At 45.1% G+C, this 20,052-nt stretch overlaps 1 protein-coding gene across 2 annotated transcripts in view; it reads left to right on the top strand.

The window, feature by feature from the left end:
- Window positions 1-4,162: 4,162 nt before the first annotated feature.
- The window catches only part of DPH6 (diphthamine biosynthesis 6), a 179,076-nt gene continuing 163,186 nt past the window's right edge, over window positions 4,163-20,052 (top strand). The window contains exons 1-2 of one of the 2 annotated variants that reach the window (XM_075530544.1): window positions 4,163-4,316; window positions 11,991-12,085. In XM_075530544.1, the coding sequence (XP_075386659.1) occupies window positions 4,294-4,316; window positions 11,991-12,085 (118 nt within the window). In that variant the 5' untranslated portion in view covers window positions 4,163-4,293. Of the gene's footprint in view, window positions 4,317-4,558; window positions 4,646-11,990; window positions 12,086-20,052 lie in introns of those variants that run through there. The other variant, XM_075530545.1, reaches the window with a different exon arrangement.

The raw sequence follows: 20,052 nt of genomic DNA, 5'->3' as shown, positions 1-20,052 counted from the left end.
GAACTCAGTGACAGCTTGCCACTTTTATTACCAGCAACAGTGTTTGGCTATGGAGAATCCCCCTTAAGTAAATTGGCAAAGGACTGACGTTTTTTGAGGCTGGTTTTCCATTCACCTATATTGTTGGCTCTATAAAAACCCAAACTAACCTACTGCTGTTGAGTGGATGCCTACTTATAGAGGCCAAGATAACCGTCATCATTCTCAAGACTGTGAGAAGTGAGTTCACAGTGCCTTTGAAAGCTAATTCATGGCCAAGTTATTTCAATAAATTATAAGAAGATTTACCTTCTGAAGCCCTGGTGGCATAATAGTCACTTGCGGAGCTACTAACTAACTACAAAGCCAGCCGTTTGCAACCACCAGCAGCTCTGTGGGAGAAAGACAGGGCTCTCTGTTTCAGTAGAGTTAGGCTTGGGAAGTCACAGAGGCAGTTCTACTGGCCTGTAGGGTGGTTAGGAGTTACTATCACTTGACGGCAGTTAGTAGCAGCAGTAGTGAACCCACCTACCATCCTGTTAAAATTAGCTTGTTGACACGTCCTGGACTGCAATTCCTTTTATAGCATTCATGTAGAACACTAGCTGATAGCGAGGCATTGCCAAGCTGTTCTTGACATTTGGGCAAATTACTTACAGGCAAATGGATACTACTCATCCAAAGTAAGTTTTGCTTATGAATCCACGAAGTCCTCCTAAAATTAAAAAAAGATGCCAGCCTGCTTGGTATTTTTGGCTATCATGAGGAGATCCCTGAGGATCTGTGTGTAATAGCAAAGGGTGGTGAAGAAATCAGATGGTGCCAACAAGGAAAAAAAAAGGTGTCTAAGGTCTTAAAAGCTTGTCACAAAATAAGCGTCCATCCAAATGAGGAGTCAGTTAAGACCACAAAGAAGCACACCGCCTGCATAACCCAAGGAGGGAATGGTACCAGAACTTCAATTCTAAGCACTCAGTTTGCAGAACATTATGGATGGCAGGGCAAGCCCTCAAATACATCGCAGGGCCCGTGTGTGGATTTAGTCTTCAGCGACTCCCCACTGACCGTAGTCTAGAAATAGCCTTAATATTAGACAAAGCGCATTGCAAACTGGATGTTAGTATCTGACATTAGGCGGAATACGAATAGTAGCTTCTCATTAGACCTCCTTTACAACTCATTTAAAAACTATTCTAATTTTTAAGTATTTTTGTCTTTTCAATTGAGGTTTTTCTCTGTTATTTGGTCAACTTTACTAGGTCCTTTTTTGGTTGTTGTTGTTGTTTTTCTGTGAATGGAAGTCAGGATGGATGCATCTATGAAGATAGCAACTGGATTCATAAATACCTTGGGGCATGGAAGGAGAAGTGGTGGTGGGGAAATGGAGAGGCAATCGTAATGGGGACCAGGAGAAAATGTTCCCAGGTTGATTGTGGGGATGATGGCACAATCCTTCTTAATATGATTGAATGATTAAATTATACCTCCATAAAACTATTCAAAATAAAATGTGCCATGATTCATAATTGACATGCGTTCATGCTTTTGTTTGGCAGTTAAGCACATAGGCTTATGAATTCAGGATGTCACTCTTTCAAATACTATTCTGAGGGTTGAATTAACTCTTCATGAGACATTTCTCATTTCAGCAAGGGACAATGTGAAATAAGTAGTGACGTGCTCACATTCTTTAGTTGATATGTTGTGAGTCAGTCTGGCAGGCATGAAGGTGCCTTCTCAGATCTCCCTTCAGAAGAACCTGCTGTGGAGAACACAGCTGACTGGCAGTCTCCAGTTGCCACAACTTTCTATTCACTGTGTTCACGGCAGGAAAAACTTTCCCAGGGCAGCTTCCAGCCTCTGATTGGGCACAGTGGGGGCACCAACACCTGGCTTTCCCTGCGTGCACAGCATCAGCGTCAGGTGGCCCCAGGAACAGAATGCCTCTACGGGCTTGGAATCCCACGCAGCAAAGCATCCATAGGGAAACCCACTGCACAGAGAAGGTGTGGGAGTGGGTCCATGCCCATGAAACCGAATAACATCACACCCCGATGAAGCAAGCCTCAGGAGTTCCAGAAAGGACTACTGAAGTAACAGTTGAAGCAGCAGCTCAGAGGCAGTAATCTGCAAAGGTGGACTGCTGAAACACCGAGTAGGTACTCAGATATCACCTCGTGGCATATCACCATATAGCACTGTAAAGGAGCCCTGGGTGGTTGGCTAGCACTAAGCTGCTTACCACAAAGTTAGCAGTTAGAACCCCAAGATTGCTATGAGGCACAAAGATGAGCTGTCTGCACCTGTGAACATTAAAAGAACCAAAGGGGTAGTTCCGCTCTGATCAGCAGGATCACTGTGAGACAGAATTGACTCAATGGCAGTTTGGTTTGGGTTTTGGGATATGGCACTGTGTCTCCAATAGGAAGGCCAGAAGAGCGAGCATGAGCATGACAGAGGGGTGGGTAATGTTTCGTTCTGCTGTGCACAGGTTATCTATGAGTCAAAGGGAACTCAGTGACACTTAACAACGGCATGGAGCTAAAGATAAGTAAGAATTGCACTTTCACAGTCACACACACACACTCCATCTCTCATTTTAATCTACAAAAAGGTAAATTGCAAACAAAGTCTCACCGTATTCAAGTTCAAGTGTGGTGCATATATGTATATCTTGGCTTATGCATTCACACTTCCAGATCTCTGCATTTTTACAGGTTTTACAGTATAGCTAGAATTTCTACATCTTTTCCTTTTTAATCATGATATTAGCATTGTAAATGAGTACATTTTATTATCTCTAGTACGCTCATGAGGAAAAGGAGCCTCAGAAAGTCATTGACCCAATTAATACAGGTAGAAGAAATTCAGCCGAAGAATTCAAACTCAGATACACTGTCAGCTCTGGGGCTCTTTCCATTGTACCACAGGCATCAGTACCAGTTAGACATTGTTAGGTCCCGTCAGTTCTCACGAATGGCTATTGTGTACATGATAGGTCAGTGCCATCCTCGTGGTCCTTGCAATGTTTGAGTCCATGATGGGGCTATTGTGCAGTGCCTCCATCGTGTGGCGTTTCCTTCCAGAGACTGATCTGCCAGCACTACAGTGGACAATACTCTGTTGTGCTCCGTAAGGGTCACTGGCCAATTTTCAGAAGCAGGTCACGAGGCCTAGCTCCCTGAAGCCTGCTGAAACATGCCCTCTCTGGGTGGCCTGGATGGTATTTGAAACACCCATGCATTGTTTCCAGTATCAAGTGCTGCAAGATACAGGCATATACTTCTCCCATCATCTTCTAACACCTGTATAATGTACACATCATGGCCTTTTCTTTAAAATCAGTTGCTTATATCAGATTTCATTATAGATTTAGGAAATAGAACAACAAAAAGGAGCTCCCAATGTGGCTTCTCTATCATCATGAGGATGTCCCTTTGCTAGAATCTCTTCGAATCCATTGTTGTAGTTTCTTAAAAAAATAGCATTAGGGCTTCTTGAGAATAGGGATGGTCCCACACCACGAACCACCAGGGAACTCAGCACAGCAACGACTCCTCCGCTGGACTATAGGTCAGCATTGCTAGCAGGACACTTTGGGGTCTTTGTACCCAAAGGTCAACATGCAGACTACTCTATGCTGATTAGCAAGAGGTGCGCTGCTTTCACAGGTGGGTATGGGGGTGGGCAGGGGGAGATGTGGCAAGGAGAAGGACTACTGTGAAACCCAAAGGATCCACTTGGGTGCCTCTTGGCATGCGCTTGACTAGCCCTATCTGAGAATGGCACATGCAGCCATCCAGACTAAACAGGGTCTGGTGCTAAAGCTGGTACCTTAGTCTTTAGGATTGAATGTTTAGGTCACACCCCCAGGTAAGATTTTTTCACCTTTATCTCCACACTAGTGGAGGGAAAGGCGAAATAGCCTTCCTCAGGAACTGGGGTGCATCGATTGCTGAATATTAATCCCAGATCATCCTAAAACTGAACTCCAGAGACACTGCCCTGGGCCTGGGCGACGCCGGGCTTGCCCTTCCTCCGGCAGCTTCAGTGCCCTCACTTAGGTGGCTAGACCGTGCCTAAAGCACGATGCTTTTCGGAGCGAGGCCGCCCCTGCCACAGGCGCCCGGCAGGGCAGCGACGTGGCGCCAGGGTGCGCCCAGGTGGCCCGCCGGCACGGGCGGCCAGGGCCGCCGCGCGGGTTTGCGGCCAGGCGGCGGGGCGGCCACCCGGGCGAGGCCCCAGGCTCGTCACTGCCACGGGCGCCAGCGGCGGGCCCGGCCGCGCTCCGCACGCACGCGCGCTGCGCCCAGCATGAGGGTCGCGGCTCTGATCAGGTAACGTGGGCCCGCGCTCCTTCCACCTGCGCTGCTGCTCTCGCCGGGTCCCGGCGGCGGCCGAGCCCCCGGGCCAACCTGCCGGCCCGCGTCCCGGAGACGCGGGGTCCCCTCGGCCGCGGGCAAAGGCGGGGCTTCGGGCGCTGTGGCCACGCCCCTCGCAGCCACTTGCTCCGCCTCCCCGCGCGTCGCTGCCCCTCGGGGCTGGGCCTGCACGTCAGCAGCGCGTCGGAATCACCTGGGGAACTTGAAATAGGAAGAATACGGGTGCATAGAGCCGGCCCCCCCAGATGCTGATAGAATTCGCCCAGCGGGGGATTTTTAAGCAGGTCTAATGGGCAGCGAAGTTCAAGAGCTGCTACTTGACATTCCTTTGCTGTACCTGTTCTTTGCTGCTTGTTTTCCCCGTGGTTACCTTCAGATTTCTTGCCCAACCCTGAATCGCCTTGCCAGCGCTTCAAGGCATCATGGTGGCTCCCTTGCCTTCCAAACATTACGACCCCTCCTTCATGGCAGCCACCTGTGTGGCTTGAAAGACGGAATGGTTGTGGGATGCTTGTGGGACGGAGTCCTCCACCCCGCGCCCCCATCCTCACCCCCACTGGTGCCCAGAAGGCAAAACGCCCCTGGGGTGGAGGCGATTGTAGCGGCTTTATCCTAGACCCAGATCCACTTGCCGTTGCTTTGGAAAGTAATCTCTGTTCACATGTTGCAATTTAAACGAGGATGAGCACTACAGTCACCTCATCGTATTTCCTGGTACAGTCAATCTTGGGATTGACCAACTCACGGATGTTTTTGTTAGCTGCCAGCACGTTGCCCACTCTGACTTAAGATGACTCAGGCTACACAGCTGACCGAAACCCTGCCTTGTCCTCTGCTGGGTACCCTCCTGATGGGGTGCAGATCCGTCCACTGGGGTACAGATCTGGCTTCATTAGCTGTTTGTCAGACGCGCTCAAGCCAGGAACTAATGAAACTTGGTCAGCATCATCGAGCTAACCAACTGCCATCAAGTCAATTCTGTCTGAGAACAACTCTTTATGACTGAGCAGAACTGACCCTGGTCTGTACGTCCTTACTGGGAAGATGGTCTCATCTTCCTCGTTCTCAGAGGCTGCTGGCCTCAGCGTTAGCAGCCGTCGTAAGGATTTGGGTTTTCTTTACATTTGAGTTGTAATCCATATCGAAGACTGCAATCCTTGATCTTCATCAGCAACGGCTTCAATTCTCCCTCAATTTCAGTGAGCAGGGTTGTGTCATCTGCATATTGCAGGTTGTAAATAAGCCTTCCTCCAACCCTGGTGCTGCAGTCTTCATCCAGTCAGACTCCTCAGATTAATTTTTCAGTGTACAGATTAACCAAGGATGGTAGAGCAATAACTTTGGACACCTGTCCTGATGTCAAACCATGCAGTGGTCCCGGTTCTGTTGGAATCACTGCCTCTCCATCCAGTTACAGATTCAGAGTAAGCACACTGAAGTGTTCTGGAACTCCCATTCTTCTCCAGTCTACCCAAAGTTTGTTATGATCCACCCAGTCGGATGCTTTTGCATAGGCAATGAAACACAAACATCTTTTTGGCATTCTTTGCTTTCAGCCAATCTGTATCTGATGTGATATCCCCTGTGTTATGGCCTCCTCTGAATCTGGTTTGGATTTCTGGCAGCTCCCTGTCGATGTACTGCTGCAACCATTGTTGAATGATTTTCAGGAAAATGTTACTTGCTTGTGAGAATAATGATATTATGCAATCACATCCGCATTCTCTTGGGTGATGGAATGGGTACCAGGATGGAATTCTTGCAGTTGGTAGGCCATGTAGTTGTCTTCTAAATTTCTTGGCATAGCTGCGTGAGTGCTTCATCAGCTTGTTGAAATGTTTCCTTTGCTATTGGATGAGTTGCTGGAACTTGGCAAGAGGCTCCTTAGGGGTTCTGAGGCTGTAAATCGTTAGGGCAGCAGTTCTCAACCTGTGGGTCATGGCCCCTTTGGGGGTCAAATAACCCTTTCACAGGGGTCACCTATTCATAACAGTAGCAAAATTATGGTGATGAAGTAGCAATGACAATAATTTTATGGTTGGGGGGGGGGTCACTAGAACATGAGGAACTGTATGAAAGGGTCGAGGCATGAGGAAGGTGGAGAACCACTGCTGGAGGGGCACAGAAAGCCTTATCTTTCTCCTGTGGAGTTGTGGTGGGTTCGAACTGCTGACCTTGCAGCCAGCCGCTTGACCTATAACCAATTATGCCACGAAACTCCTTATCCCTTATGTCAAACCAAACCAAACTCATTACCAAGGAGTCAAGCTGACCTTGTAAGACGGCGCAGAACTACAATGCTTTACAGGAGCAGACAGCCTCGTGTTTTTTTTTAGAAGAGCCGGGGAGGGTTGAACTGCTCACTTTGCAAATGTCAACTTAACTGCTCACCTTGCAGATTTAACCCATTCTGCCACCAGGGCTCCCTGATGTTGTGACTGGAATATTCCACTTTTACTCCACAGCTGTTTTAGGATAATAGGACTGTTGAGAAAGCATTGGACCATTAACTGCAAGGTCAGTAGTTCAAACCCATCTGCTTCTCCTTGGAAGAAAGAGGAGGCTCTTTGCTCCTCTAAACTTTTGCAAAGCCTTGGTGGCCCAAAGAGGGTTGCTGTTGTTCAGAATTGACTCATTGTTAATGGGTTTGGGGGTTTTATCAGGCAAACCACCCTTGAAGAAAGTAGAGCTGCACCATACGGTTTCCAAAGGCTATCAGTCCTTACCGGAGCAGACAGTCTCACCGGAAAGTCAAGGCATTCACAACTTCATGGAAAGTGGCCAACATTTCCCAACTACTCCACCCTCTCTACTCTGGGACCTAGAGCACTGTTCTCAGATGGGCTTTGGGCAGTGTTGGTATATTATTTATGTGGCGCGGTATTTGCGCAAAGATACGGTACCCAGTAAAGTAAGAGAGAAGCTGAAGAAACAGAAGTCAGGGATGGGGAGAGAAGCAGGTGAGCTCGCGTAATCCATTGGACTAGAAAACGCAGTCCTTCTTCTGAGGATTGGCTGGTGGTTTCGAACTGCAGACTTTGTGCATTGCGCCCAAGCGGGCATTAGGCTCAAGGAGCACACCCCATTTTCAAAGGCTAGCGACAGTGCCCGTGGAGTTGGAGCCAGCTCGTGGGGACCCGTGTGTTGCCGGGGAAAACGGCTGCACCCGCTTTCTGAGCTGGATCTTCTCAGAAGCAGCTTGCAGAGCTGCCGCCGGCAGGGGCTACAACCGCCTGCAAACCCATGGCACCACCAGGCCCATCAGTCACCGTAAAATACACATAATAAAATAAAAATTACCCAGATTCCACCACCAGGCATACTGCTGTTTACACGTTGTCATCTCTATTTCCTGAGCTCTGCTTTCTCTGTAGATACCCTGATATTTATAAATATCAATTTTGTCGGTTTGGCCCAGATGTTTGTGTATGATGATATCTGGCCAATGTGTGTGGTTTAACCTCCCTTGCTATAAATTTGTTGAGCGTAGGCTTTGTGCATATCTGTGTTAACGGTGTTTTGACATGCTCAGCATGACTGTGGAAGAGATGAAACCTACCGTCCTAGCTCGCTCACCTCCTGCTGGTGTTGAGCCGCCCTCAGCTTCTGGTGGTTTCACATGCAGCTGAACAACACCCTAGCACAGCGGTTCTCAACGGTCCTCATGCCGCGACGCTTTCATACAGTTCCTCATAAGGTGGTGACCCCCAAACCATACGATTATTTTCATTGCTACTTCATAGCTAATTTTACTACTGCTATGAATTGGGCGAGCCCTGTGAAAGGGTCATTCAACCCCCAAAGGGATTGTCACCCACAGGATGAGAACAACTGCCCTATCAGGTCTTGTGCCACCCCTATAATCTTGGGGATCAGGCCCTTGTGATTCATTGGGCTTTCTTTTACTTTATTTTAAACTTATTGTAATTTAGGTGACCACTACAGAGCAGTTTATCAGTTTTATAATCCACAGTTTATGCACATTATATTTCCAGTCAATCCCCTCAAGGCTCCATCCATCACTTGTCCCACTTGCTTCCTGCGCTTCCTGCTTCCACTCCTCCTTCATTTCATAACCCTTGATATTAAATGGTTGGCTGGTCTGCCACAGGGATGAGTTCAGTTCCGGCCCTGCAGGGTGAGTAAGGGCCATCTTCTTGGTCCTACTCGTGGCTACCTTACCCATCAGGCTGGTCTCCTTTGATGTTGAACTCTTCCACATTTGCTCCTCCTTGGTCCAGCATCGTCTGTGTTCTCTTCAGAGCCGTTGGTGGTAGGTGCTGGTAACTCTCCGGTTTTTCTGGACTTAAAAGTTGTGATACTGATGTTTGAATGTCTCCATTCCCCTCCACCCCACCCCACCTCCCTCTTTCATTGGCTGATTTCCAGGAGCAGTCCTCTTGTCCTTCTTCCTAGTCTGTTCCATTCTGGAAGCTCTACGGAAATCTGTTCAACAACACAGTTACACCATCGCCTCGCCTGAGAGTGTATAGCCGCTGCATTTGAGGGGTACTGAGTGGGAACTCAATCTAGGGCTCTTGTGGTAGGTGAGAATATTGCCATTGAAGCAGCATGGCCCCTTTCGGGCATCCTTCCTCGTCTTTTGTGTCTTCCCACTTCACCTTGTCCCCAACATGTGGTAGATAGATTAACTCTGACCAGTCTGGTTAGGCTTTTCGATTCCAGGCAGGCTAGCAGGTGATGTGACGAAAGCTTTCCTGACGTTAAACAGGTGCTTTGCTCGACTGCCTGGCATCATTTCAACGGCTTTGGAGCTCTTATTGCTCTTTAGCCTTTACTTCATATTGTATTTTTGTAAACACACTGCAAAGATAAGCCAGACAAATCTTTCTGCACAGAGAGAAAATAGTCTCAGCATGACTGTGGTGTGGGGACAGTCCCTCCTGCTTCAGCCTGAGAACCTTGGAGTCGCAAGGGCTTAGGTTGTCCGAATGTGTCTGCTGCCAACGCCGTGATAGGTGGATGACTTAGATAAATACTGACACAATAGTTAGCTGTATCATTCCTGCTTCCGCCACCTCAATTTGGAGTTCCTAGCCCTAGAAAACTTAGGAAACAAATACTCTTAAGCTGTTCTCTCTTTTTTTCATTTCTAAAAAACAAAACAAAACAAAATTTTCCCAATGAGTTGACTCAGACCTATGACCTTTCCATTGGACCGTGGGCCAGGTAAGCATTACACCAATGAGGGACACCATCCAATATTAGTGTTTCAAGTACTTTTCTTACATCGACAGTTGTCTCACTGCCTTCCAGCCACTTCTGCATACGTCTTTTTTGAGCTGAAAGGAGAATTTTCAGTTCCTGGGATCCCAGGGGCCGCAGATGGTTAGCAGACTCAGCTGTTCACCACCAGGTTGGAGGTTTGGCTTCACCTGAGCTGTGTTAGAGGAAACACCTTGTGGCCTTCTGCTTAGCAGGCTGCCCTGGGAAAGGCGTGGAGCCCGCGCTGACTCGGACACACGCAGGGTCTCTGGGAGCTGGCGTGGACTCCACAGGCGTCAGAAGCAATGCGTCTCTCACATGCTTGGTTTCCGTTGTGGACTCAGAGTTCAGCTTCTCAACTCATATGCTTGTGCGTTTGTTCTTTTCCAACGTTTACCTGGACACATGACTGTTAGCAAGATGTCCATAGGTGATTGAATGGTAAGTTCAATGACACTAAGTAAATGGCAATGTGGCATTTTAGGGATCATTTTAATCTGCTCTGGATGGGTGATAGATCGTATGTTTAAATGATTGTTTGAAAAACTCCTCGTTGGACTAGCGCAGATTGTAGCAAAGGCACTGGCAGCAGTGTGCCAAAGAAGCAGGATTAGGAGCGAATTTTTGTTGTTCTATAGCCTAAATCTATAATGCAATGTATACGGAGAGCAAATGATTTGACAGCTAGGGTGACAATGTCTGAATTATATATGTGACAAGAAGATTATGGGAGAAGTATATGCCTGTGACTTGTAGCGCTACGGATGCTAGACGCCACCGCTTAGGTATTTCAGATACCATCTAGGCCGCTCAGAGAGGACAGGTGTCAGCAGGCTTCAGGGAGACAGGCCTCGTGCCCTGCTATTGTCCCCTGTAGTGCTGGCAGGTCAGTCCCTGGAAGCAAGGGCCACTCAACGAAGGCACTGCACAATAGCCCCATCATGGACTCAAACACTGCAAGGACCACAGGATGGCACCGACCTATGACGTAGGCAATGGCCATTAGTGAGACCTGGCAATAACTAACAACAGTAGCTGGTCCCCATGCTTGTGGTGCAATTTGAAATTGTCCCAGAGTTGAAGAAAGTGTATCCGACTTTTGAGTTCTTCAGCTGAATTTCTTCTACATCTGTGACTTGGGTCAACGACTTTCTGAGGCTCCTTTTCCTCATGAGCGTACTAGAGAGAATAAAATGTACTCATTTACAATGCTAATATCATGATTAAACAGGAAAAGATATGTTGGAATTCTTGCTATTCTATAAAACCTGTAAAAATGATGAGATATGCTCTAAGTATAAATGCATAAGCCAAGACATACATATATGCACCAAGCTTGAACTTCCATACGGTGAATCTATTTGCAGTTTATCTTTTTGCGGATTAAAATGAGAGATGGTGTGTTTGTGTGTGTGTGTGTGCATATTGGAAAGTGAAACTCTTACATATCTTTAGCTCGAGGTTGTTGTTAGGTGCCCATGAATTGGCTCCGACTCACCATGATCCTATGCACAGCAGAACAGACCATTCCCCGGTCCTCTGTCATCCTCACAGTCCCTACTTTGTCAGAGCTTGTCGCAGCAGTGTCAACTTGCCTCTTCAAGGGACTTCCTCCATTTTTGTTGACCTTATTTTTGCAAAGCGTGGGAAACTTTTTAGTGCCTGTCCTTATTCATGTTTCTTTGGTCTTTGACCTTCACCGTCCAGTGTTCACATGCAGATGAAGCTATGACAGACCCTTGGCATGGGTCAGTGGCCTCCTAGTCCTGAGTGCATTCTTTGCTCTTTAACACTTTACAGAGATCCTGAGGAGCAGATGTGCCTGACGCAGTCTGCCCCTGGTTTTCTCGTCTGCTGCTTCCATGCCTGTTGACTGCGGATCCCACTAAATGGAATCCGTGACAGCTTCTATCTCTTCTCCACTTTCATGACGTACTTTATTGGTCCCGTTGTTAGAATTTTTAATTTCATTTCATTTCTATAGAACCAAAATCCACAAAATATATCAACGTGTCAGTACATTGGATATCACATCTTTCATTTGATCTTTTAATTAGTGAAAACATTTACTTGGTAGGTCTGTAACAGTGCCCACAATAAATGTTTTCCTACTTACTCATATACAGAATGTGTGTGTGTGTGTGTGTGTGTATGAAAGTATTTAGCTGGAATGTAAAATGAAATCATTTTCTTATGTTTCCATATATGTGAAGTACAACCAGTAGGGTAAGAGTATATTTGTGTGTTGTACATTAAGTAAAGCCTTGATTACAAATCAAAAAGTTATCCTACTTCTAACAACAGAACAGTCCCGCAAGTGTTCCGGAATGCTGTGTAACTAATTATCTTTATAGCTAGTGCAGCTATGTTGAATAATGTTTGTTTGTTTGTTTGCTTGTGTAGTGGCGGGAAGGACAGCTGTTACAACATGATGCAGTGCATTGCAGCTGGGCATCAGATTGTTGCTTTAGCAAATTTAAGACCAGCTGAAAATGAAGGTAAGTTTCTGCCATGCCGGGAGAATTTTCTAAATGACTTAAACTCCAATCTCATCGTTTCATGCAGATAGTATAAAATGTTTGTGGAAAAATTCTGCTATATTTTTATTTCAATTTCTTCTTGACGTTTTTGAAGCTCCTGTCAAATGCAGTATGTAAAAGCAAAATCCAACCCCCCCCAAAAAAAACCCGAACAAACCCACCCTGATAGATAGCTCGTCTCAACTAGATGCTCGGGTCTGCACTGTATTTTCACTGTGTACACTCGAGTCCTCACAAGAGCTCCTAAAAGCACACTAGCGTTCCTTGTTCCAGGCAAGCCCCAGATCAGGGTTTGTCAGTCTGTCCAAAGTAAAACAGCTTGAACAGCTTTGCTCAGCTGACACGCGGACTTTCAATTTTATAAAAGTAAAAGCAGAATCTCCTTTCGGGTTTATGTTTCGTGAGCAATGCAAAGAGATACCTCTCTGGGCCAGGGAGTCAAGTGTGTATGTTGGCCTTCTGCCTGGAGGGGTATTGATACTGAAAACTCTAATGTTTTTATAGTACATATTACATGTATTCTATGATTATAATTTCCCTTCTTAGGACTTCAACCAGCTTGTATACCGTGTGCTCCTGCCTCACTGGCAGGGTGGGTAAGATGATAAGCAAAGTATATCTTTAAATGGTATCTCACAGTGCAATAGAGACTCTTTTTAGATTATTGTTAGTGAGGAAAAAAATCGGTAGTAGTAACTGGAATTAGAATATTCTCAAGAAAAATTTGGAAGAATCTGTTGAAACCATCATTCTTCTAGAAGAGAATGAATGGCTGTGGGTTGGGGAATGGAGAGGAGGTTGATGTTTATTAATTACTGGTTGGTTGGTAAGGGGATTTTAATGAGAAATGACTGATCGAGATGACTGTCGTGCAGAGCAAAATTGTTAGGTCTATCGAGTTGGCTCCGACTCACGGTGACCCCGTGTGTAACAGAACAAACACCGCCCACTCTGAGGCCATCCCCATAAATTTTGTGATTTGGAGCCTATCATTGCAACCACTGTGTTAATGCATCTCGTTGAAGCCATTCTCTTTGTCACTGCCCCTTGGCTTTACCAAGCACGCCGTCTGGTCTCTCCTGACAACACACCCAAAATACATGAGACAAAGTCTCATCCTTGGTTACATAACTCTTCTTCCAAGACAGATTTGTTTGTTCTTTCAGCAGTCCATGGCACGTTTAATATTCTTCACTAGAACCAAAATGCAAATGCATAGATTCTTCTGTCTTACTTATTCTGTATCCCACTTGCACATGCATGTGAAGTGATTGAAAATAACGTGGTTTGAGCCAGGCTCGCCTTAGTCTGCAAAGCAACCTGCTTGCTTTCCAACACCATGCATTTACCTAATGCAGTGCATGGTTGCAACTCTTGCGTGCTCCGTCCTCAAGCATTGAGTGTGGGTTCAAGCACAGACCAAAGCGGTTCGGAATAAATTCACAACAGTAGGACTTAAGTGGGAAGCTTGGCGGAGAATTTATTCACATCATTGAGGATAACATGAACTTATAAAATTCATAAACCGTCTCTTTAAATTTATATTAGGAACGTTTTGGGTATGTTTATTGAGGTGCTTCAGGCACCAGTGGAGTTTTTGTTTTTATTGGGGCCCATACCATTCGAGCCATGTACCTCCCATTGATAACAGTGACATTGTGCTTAAGATTAAACAGAGCCTTAAAGAAAACTGGCCTTAAAATGTTTCCATCATTATACTAACATCAGGAGATTTTTTGCTAAGAAACTCTAAGTTCGTAGACTATATTGATTTGATACTGTCAATATTCTTTAAAAAGAATACATTTAAAAATTCTATTTTAAGATAAGAAAAGGTTGAAAGGATCTTAGGGTAATTTTAGCCGTATCTGTACTTTCTACTGGAAGAGGCGTGGGCAGGTTTATAAACGTACTGTGAGCCCACAGATGCCATTCTGATGTGCAAAAGCCTCGTGCTCGAGAATGTGAGGGCAGACGGGGAGGTTGAGCTCATTGGAGGACTCCGATGCTATCATGTTATCATTCTCTCCGGGAGGAATATTCACATTCAGTGGAGAGCTTGGACTTGCTTGGCATATGTACAAGCATACATGCATACATTTCAAATACGTTGCTTTGTAACCTTTTTTACAAACTTAATATGATGTGAATATTTTTCCATGTCATTAAGCATTTTTCAGATGTCTTCCTTGGAACACAATTCCTATGAAACATATTTCAGGAAGGAACATTGTGGATAGGTAGATTTGAGCATTCGTACCCTCTCCCCTTACTGGGGCATTTTAATAGCAGAGGAAGAGCTAGAGTAAAGATACTTTTTAGCAGTATTTAAATGGAATTAGTTAATGATAGTGATCCAGTCCCATGTTTTGCAAACTTATTTGACCATAGACACTTTTATTTCATAACTATTAATATCTAAGGGATTTGTATCCTTTAGAACAGGTGTCTTCCAAGTTACATCAAGCGCTCCATTTTATAAGGTTATTCTGTGGTTTTTCTAGACGCACCGTAGGAGCACTCTAGATTCAGCATTTGGCTGCTAACTACCGGGTCAACGGTTCGTATCCACTATGCTCTCTGGGAGAAAGATGAGGCTTGTCTGCCCTGGTAGAGATTTCCGGTCTCGGGAAATCTAAGGAGCAGCTTGCGCTATCCTGCAGGGACACTGAGTCAGTGTCGACTCGGTGCCAGTGGGGGTTTTGTTGTTGGTGGTTTGTATGATAGTTTTACGACTGGTAAACTAGTGCTGTGATATCTATCTTTGTAACTTCTGTCTACTCATTTTTTTCCCCTTAGAAATGGAATTACTAGATCACAGTCAGAGGTGCTGATATACCATGACATTCATGGCGTCGCTCTGCCTCAGAGTCGCCTCAACAGCAACCACTAATAACTACGTTTTGTTGAATTACTGAATATAAAACATACTTCTTCTTACAAATATTTGTCATTTATTAAATGAGTCGATATTTAATTCAGAAATGCCTTTTTTTGTCCATCTAGATGGCTTCTTCCACCACTCGTCTGTTGGTGTGCCATCCCGTGGTGGCCTGTGTGTTTCTGTGATGCTGGGAGCCACGGGTACTTTAGAAACCAGCAGGTTTGCCCACAGTAGAAACATGTCAGGAGCGCTTCCAGACTAAGACAAGGACTAGGAGTTGGCAATGTGCTTCTGGGGGAAAAAAACCAAAAGGTGGGTGGGGGCCGTGAAACCTTGCATATAACAGGGGAACCTTGAGCACTGTCTGGTAATAGTGCCAGAAGATGAGTCCTCGGGTTGGAAGGTACGCAAGATCGGAATGGGGACGAGCTCCCTCCTCAGGACAGAGCTGAGTTAGTGGCATGGATGGAGCAAGCCTTCCCACACCTTCTCTTGCTAACTCAAGATGAGCAGAAACTACCCCACCATGGAATGTATGCACCACGAATCCAAGAAAATTGGAAATTGTCAAGACTGAAATGGTTTGCATCAGAATTGATATCCTAGGCATAAATGGCAGGACATGGACTGGCTTTGACCATTTTGAATGAGTAAATTATATGACTAATATGCTGGCAGTGGCAGGGTGAAGGGGAATAGTGTCCCTTTCATTGTCAAGAACATTGGAAGATTCGTCCTGAAGTACTTTGGACATGGTATCAGGAGAGACCCGTCCCTGGAGAAGAACACCGTGCTTGGTAAAGAAGACGGACAGCAACAAAGAGGAAGGTCCTTGACAAGATGGGTTGACACCATGGTTGAAATGATGGGCTGAACGTAACAAAAACTGTGATGATGGCACAGGACCAGGCAGTGTTTTGTTCAAATGTGCAATGGGTCACGATGATTCGGAACCAGCTTGATGGCGCCTAACAACCTTATTGCCATGCTGGCAGTGATAGGATAATATCTATGTTTCTACAAGGAACACCGTTAAGTATAAATATTGCACCGAAAACTACAGCCAAAGGTGGCAAAATGGAGGAATTCTATGGATTCCTGCAATCTGAGTTGATCACACATGCAATCAAGATGGACTGGTAAACATTGAGAACCAACCTGCGAAAGGTGGAAACCGAAAAAAGAATTTGTGGTTGGAAAATATTGCCTTGGAGCTAGAGATGATATTGGAGACACACAATAGAAGTTTGAAAGACCAGTGACTTATTATTCAGTACAGATATCTTTTTAAAACCATCGTAAGTGATGACTGTCACAGAGAGCGCTCCAGATGGAGTATACATCTCTAGAATTTACTATATCTATAGAGAAAGATGACGGAAAAGATCAATAGGATCAGCCTGAACAAGACCAGAGGCTGACTTTGAAATATTTTCATTAATTACTCATGTGAGTTGAAGTTGAAGTGGTAGAAAATGAAAATGAGTCCATGGGAGCCAAAACATCACCTTGAGTATATCCTATATGAACTTAGAGACCATTTCAAGAATAGATTCGGCATAATGAACACTAATGATTGAATACCTGAAGGGGGGGGGCAAGAATATTGTACATGTGGCTGGCCCACTATGAGACATGATGCCCCTCAGTGACTAAGGGCGATACAGGGGACAGCACCGGAGACACAGTGTGGGAATTGCACCTGACCTGATCCCACCACACCGAGGCAAATCACTGGGGGAGTGCAGCGGAACAGCAAGGGAATGGAGTGGCAAGGTCCCCAGGGAATGCTGAAAGTGGACTTCGGGGCCAGGTCGTGGTGCCCCAACAGACTGGACTGGAAAACGCTCCTAAGGGCCAGCAAACGATCCCTGAACTAACTACAAGCTTTTCTCTTGTGAACTGTTTTATTCTGTTCTTTGTCAGTGGTTTGTTTTTGTTGTTTTGTTGTCTGGTTGTATACTGTTGCTTTGTTTTCCTCTGTCTAGTTTTCGTGCATGTTAGTGACTCCACAGGTCTGTCTGAATAGGACAGGCTGGATGAACTATCTGGATGAAAAACAACGGGACCGACAGTTTTGGGGGACTTGGGGTGGGCGGGTAGGGGGGTAAGGAAGTGGTGTTAACAAACCCAGGGACAAGGGAAAAACATGGGACCCCAAAGGGTAGAGAAGGGGGAGTGGCAGGCCTGGTGGGAAATGATCAAGGGTAAGGTTGCTTAGAGAAGAGGTATACTCTAGCCCAGGGGGCGATGAAGCATGGTAGTAGGGCAGGAGGAAGGTCAAGGGAGATGGAGGAAAGAGCTAGGAGTCAAAGGGCATTCATGGAGGTCTAGACAAAGACATGTACATGCAAATATATATAGGAGGATGGGGAAATAGAACTATGTGTCTATATTTATAGGTCAAGTATTAAGGTGGCGGAAGGACCTTGGGCCTCTACTCAAACACTCCCTCAATGCATGAATACCTTCTTTTATTAAATTGGAACTCTATGATGCTCACTCTCCCGACACAACGGCTGGAGCCAAAGTGTGTGAACAAGTAAATGTGGTGAAGAAAGCTGATGGTGCCCGGCTATCAAAAGAGATAGTGACTGGGGTCTTAAAGGCTTGAAGATAAACAAGCGGCCATCTAGCTCAGAAGCAACAAAGTCCACATGGAAGAACACACCAGCCTGAGTGAGCGAGTGGTCCCAAAGGGATCAGTTACCAGGCATCAAAGAACAAAAAATCATATCATTGACTGCACACCTCCATGATAGGATCGCTGAAGACAAATGGGTGCATAAGCAAATGTGGTGAAGAAAGCTGATGGTGCCCGGATATCAAAAGAGATAGTGTCTTGGGTCTTAAAGGCTTGAAGGTGAACAAGCGGCCATCTAGCTCAGAAGCAAATAAGCCCACATGGAAGAAGCACACCGGCCAGTGCGATCACGAGGTGCCCAAGGGACCAGGTATAAGGCATCATGCAAAAAAAAAAAAAAAGATATAAGTGTGTGTATGTATGTGTATATATGTGTATATGTATATATGCATGTATATATATGTATATATATATCATATTAAATGAAGGGGGAAGTGCAGAGTGGAGACCCAAGGCCCAAGTGTCGACCAATGGAGATCCCCTCATAGAGGGGTTTAGGAGAGGAGATGGGTTAATTAGGGTGTGAGGTAGTATCGATGAAGAACACAGCTTTCCCCCGGATCCTGGATGCTTCCTCCCCCCAACTACCATGATCCGAATTCTACCTTGCAGGGCTGGATAGGACAGAGGCTGTATACTGGTGCATATGAGGGTTGGACGTACAGGGAATCCAGGGTGGATGATACCTTCAGGACCAAGGGTGTGAGGGACGATGCTGGGAGAGTGGAGGGTGAGTGGGTTGGAAAGGGGGAACTGATTACAAGGATCCACATGTGACCTCTTCCCTGGGAGAGGGACAGCAGAGAAGGGGGGAAGGGAGACTCCGGATAGGGCAAGATATGACAAAACAACGATGTATAAATTACCAAGGGCATATGAGGGAGGGGGGAATGGGGAGGGAGGAGGGGAAAAAAAAGAGGACCTGATGCAAGGGGCTTAAGTGGAGAGCAAATGCCTTGAGAATGATTGGGGCAGGGAATATATGGATGTGCTTTATACAATTGATGTATGTATATGTATGGATTGTGGTAAGAGTTGTATGAGTCCCTAATAAAATGTAAAAGAAGAAAAGAGAAAAAAATGATTAGGGCAAAGACTGTACAGATGTGCTTTATACAATTGATGTATGTATATATATGAACTGTGAAAAGAATTGTATGAGCCCCAATAAATTGTTAAAATTAAAAACAAAAAACAACAACAAAAAAGAATATTGTACATGAAGGCAATATTGTACATTGAAAAGACAAGACAAGAAAAGCCAAAATGTATGCTACCAAAATCTCTGAAAGTTAGTGAAGCCAAAGCAAAAGGAAGAAATCATGAAGTAAAAGAGGTAAGTAAAAAATTTCCAAGGATACCCCAAGAAGACAAAGTATTCTAATGAGATGTCCAAAGCCCTGGAATTAAAAACCAAAGAGATAAAACATGTTAAGCATTTTTCAAGCTTAAAGAACTGAAGGAAAAAAATCAAGCTTCTAGCTGTAATATTGAAGAATTCTGTGGGCGAAACAATGATGCAGGAAGCATCAAAAGGTTATGGAATAAAAAATGTCACACTAACAAGAAGAACTGGTCAATATTCAACCATTTCAAGAGGTAGCCTATGGTCAAAACCTAATGGTATTGAAGGAAGAAGCCCAAGCCACTCACTGTAGATGCTCACTTAGGGCAAGAAATTTGGAAACCTGGCCAACCAATTGTAAAAGATCCATATTTGTGACTGCTCTACAGAATGTGGAAATTCAAAACAGTATCACTAATATCCACACGAGGTTAATTTTGCTACTAAAGATCATTCAAAAAACAGCTTGAGTAGTACATAGTTAGGGAATATCCAGAAATTCAAGATGGATACAGAAGATGTGCAATGAAAGGTATCGCTGCTGATATCGGATTGATCTTGCTATAAGCAGAGAATACCAGAAAGATGTGTATGTGTGTCTTTCTGACTGGCGGAGGCACTCGGCACTCAGCATTGTTAAAAATGGGAATTCCAGAAAACTTAATTGTGTCGATCCTATACACAGACTAATAGGCAGTCACATATAAAAACAAGGATGCTGAGTGGTTTAAAATCAGGAAAGGTGTTCACAGGGCTGTATCCTTTCACCTTATTGATCCAGTCTGAATGGTCAGAAAATCATCAGAGAGATGGGAGTATGTGAGGAAGTTGACATCTGGAAAAAAGGAAGACAGCCTTGTTTGCTGAAAGTGATAAGCACTTACTGATGGAGATCAATGACTAGAACTATCAGTATGGTCTGCATATCAATTTGAAGAAGACGAAAATCTCCCCAGTTGGACCATTAAACAACAGCATTATAAATGGAGACAAGATTGGCATTTTCATGGATTTTGTTTTACTTGAATCTACAATCAGTGTCCATGGAAGCA

This window comes from Tenrec ecaudatus, chromosome 14 (assembly GCF_050624435.1).
Source record: "Tenrec ecaudatus isolate mTenEca1 chromosome 14, mTenEca1.hap1, whole genome shotgun sequence".
NCBI classification, from domain to species: Eukaryota; Metazoa; Chordata; class Mammalia; order Afrosoricida; family Tenrecidae; genus Tenrec; species Tenrec ecaudatus.
The sequence above is the reverse complement of the archived record's forward strand: the minus strand, read 5'-3'. Positions and strand labels throughout refer to the sequence as shown.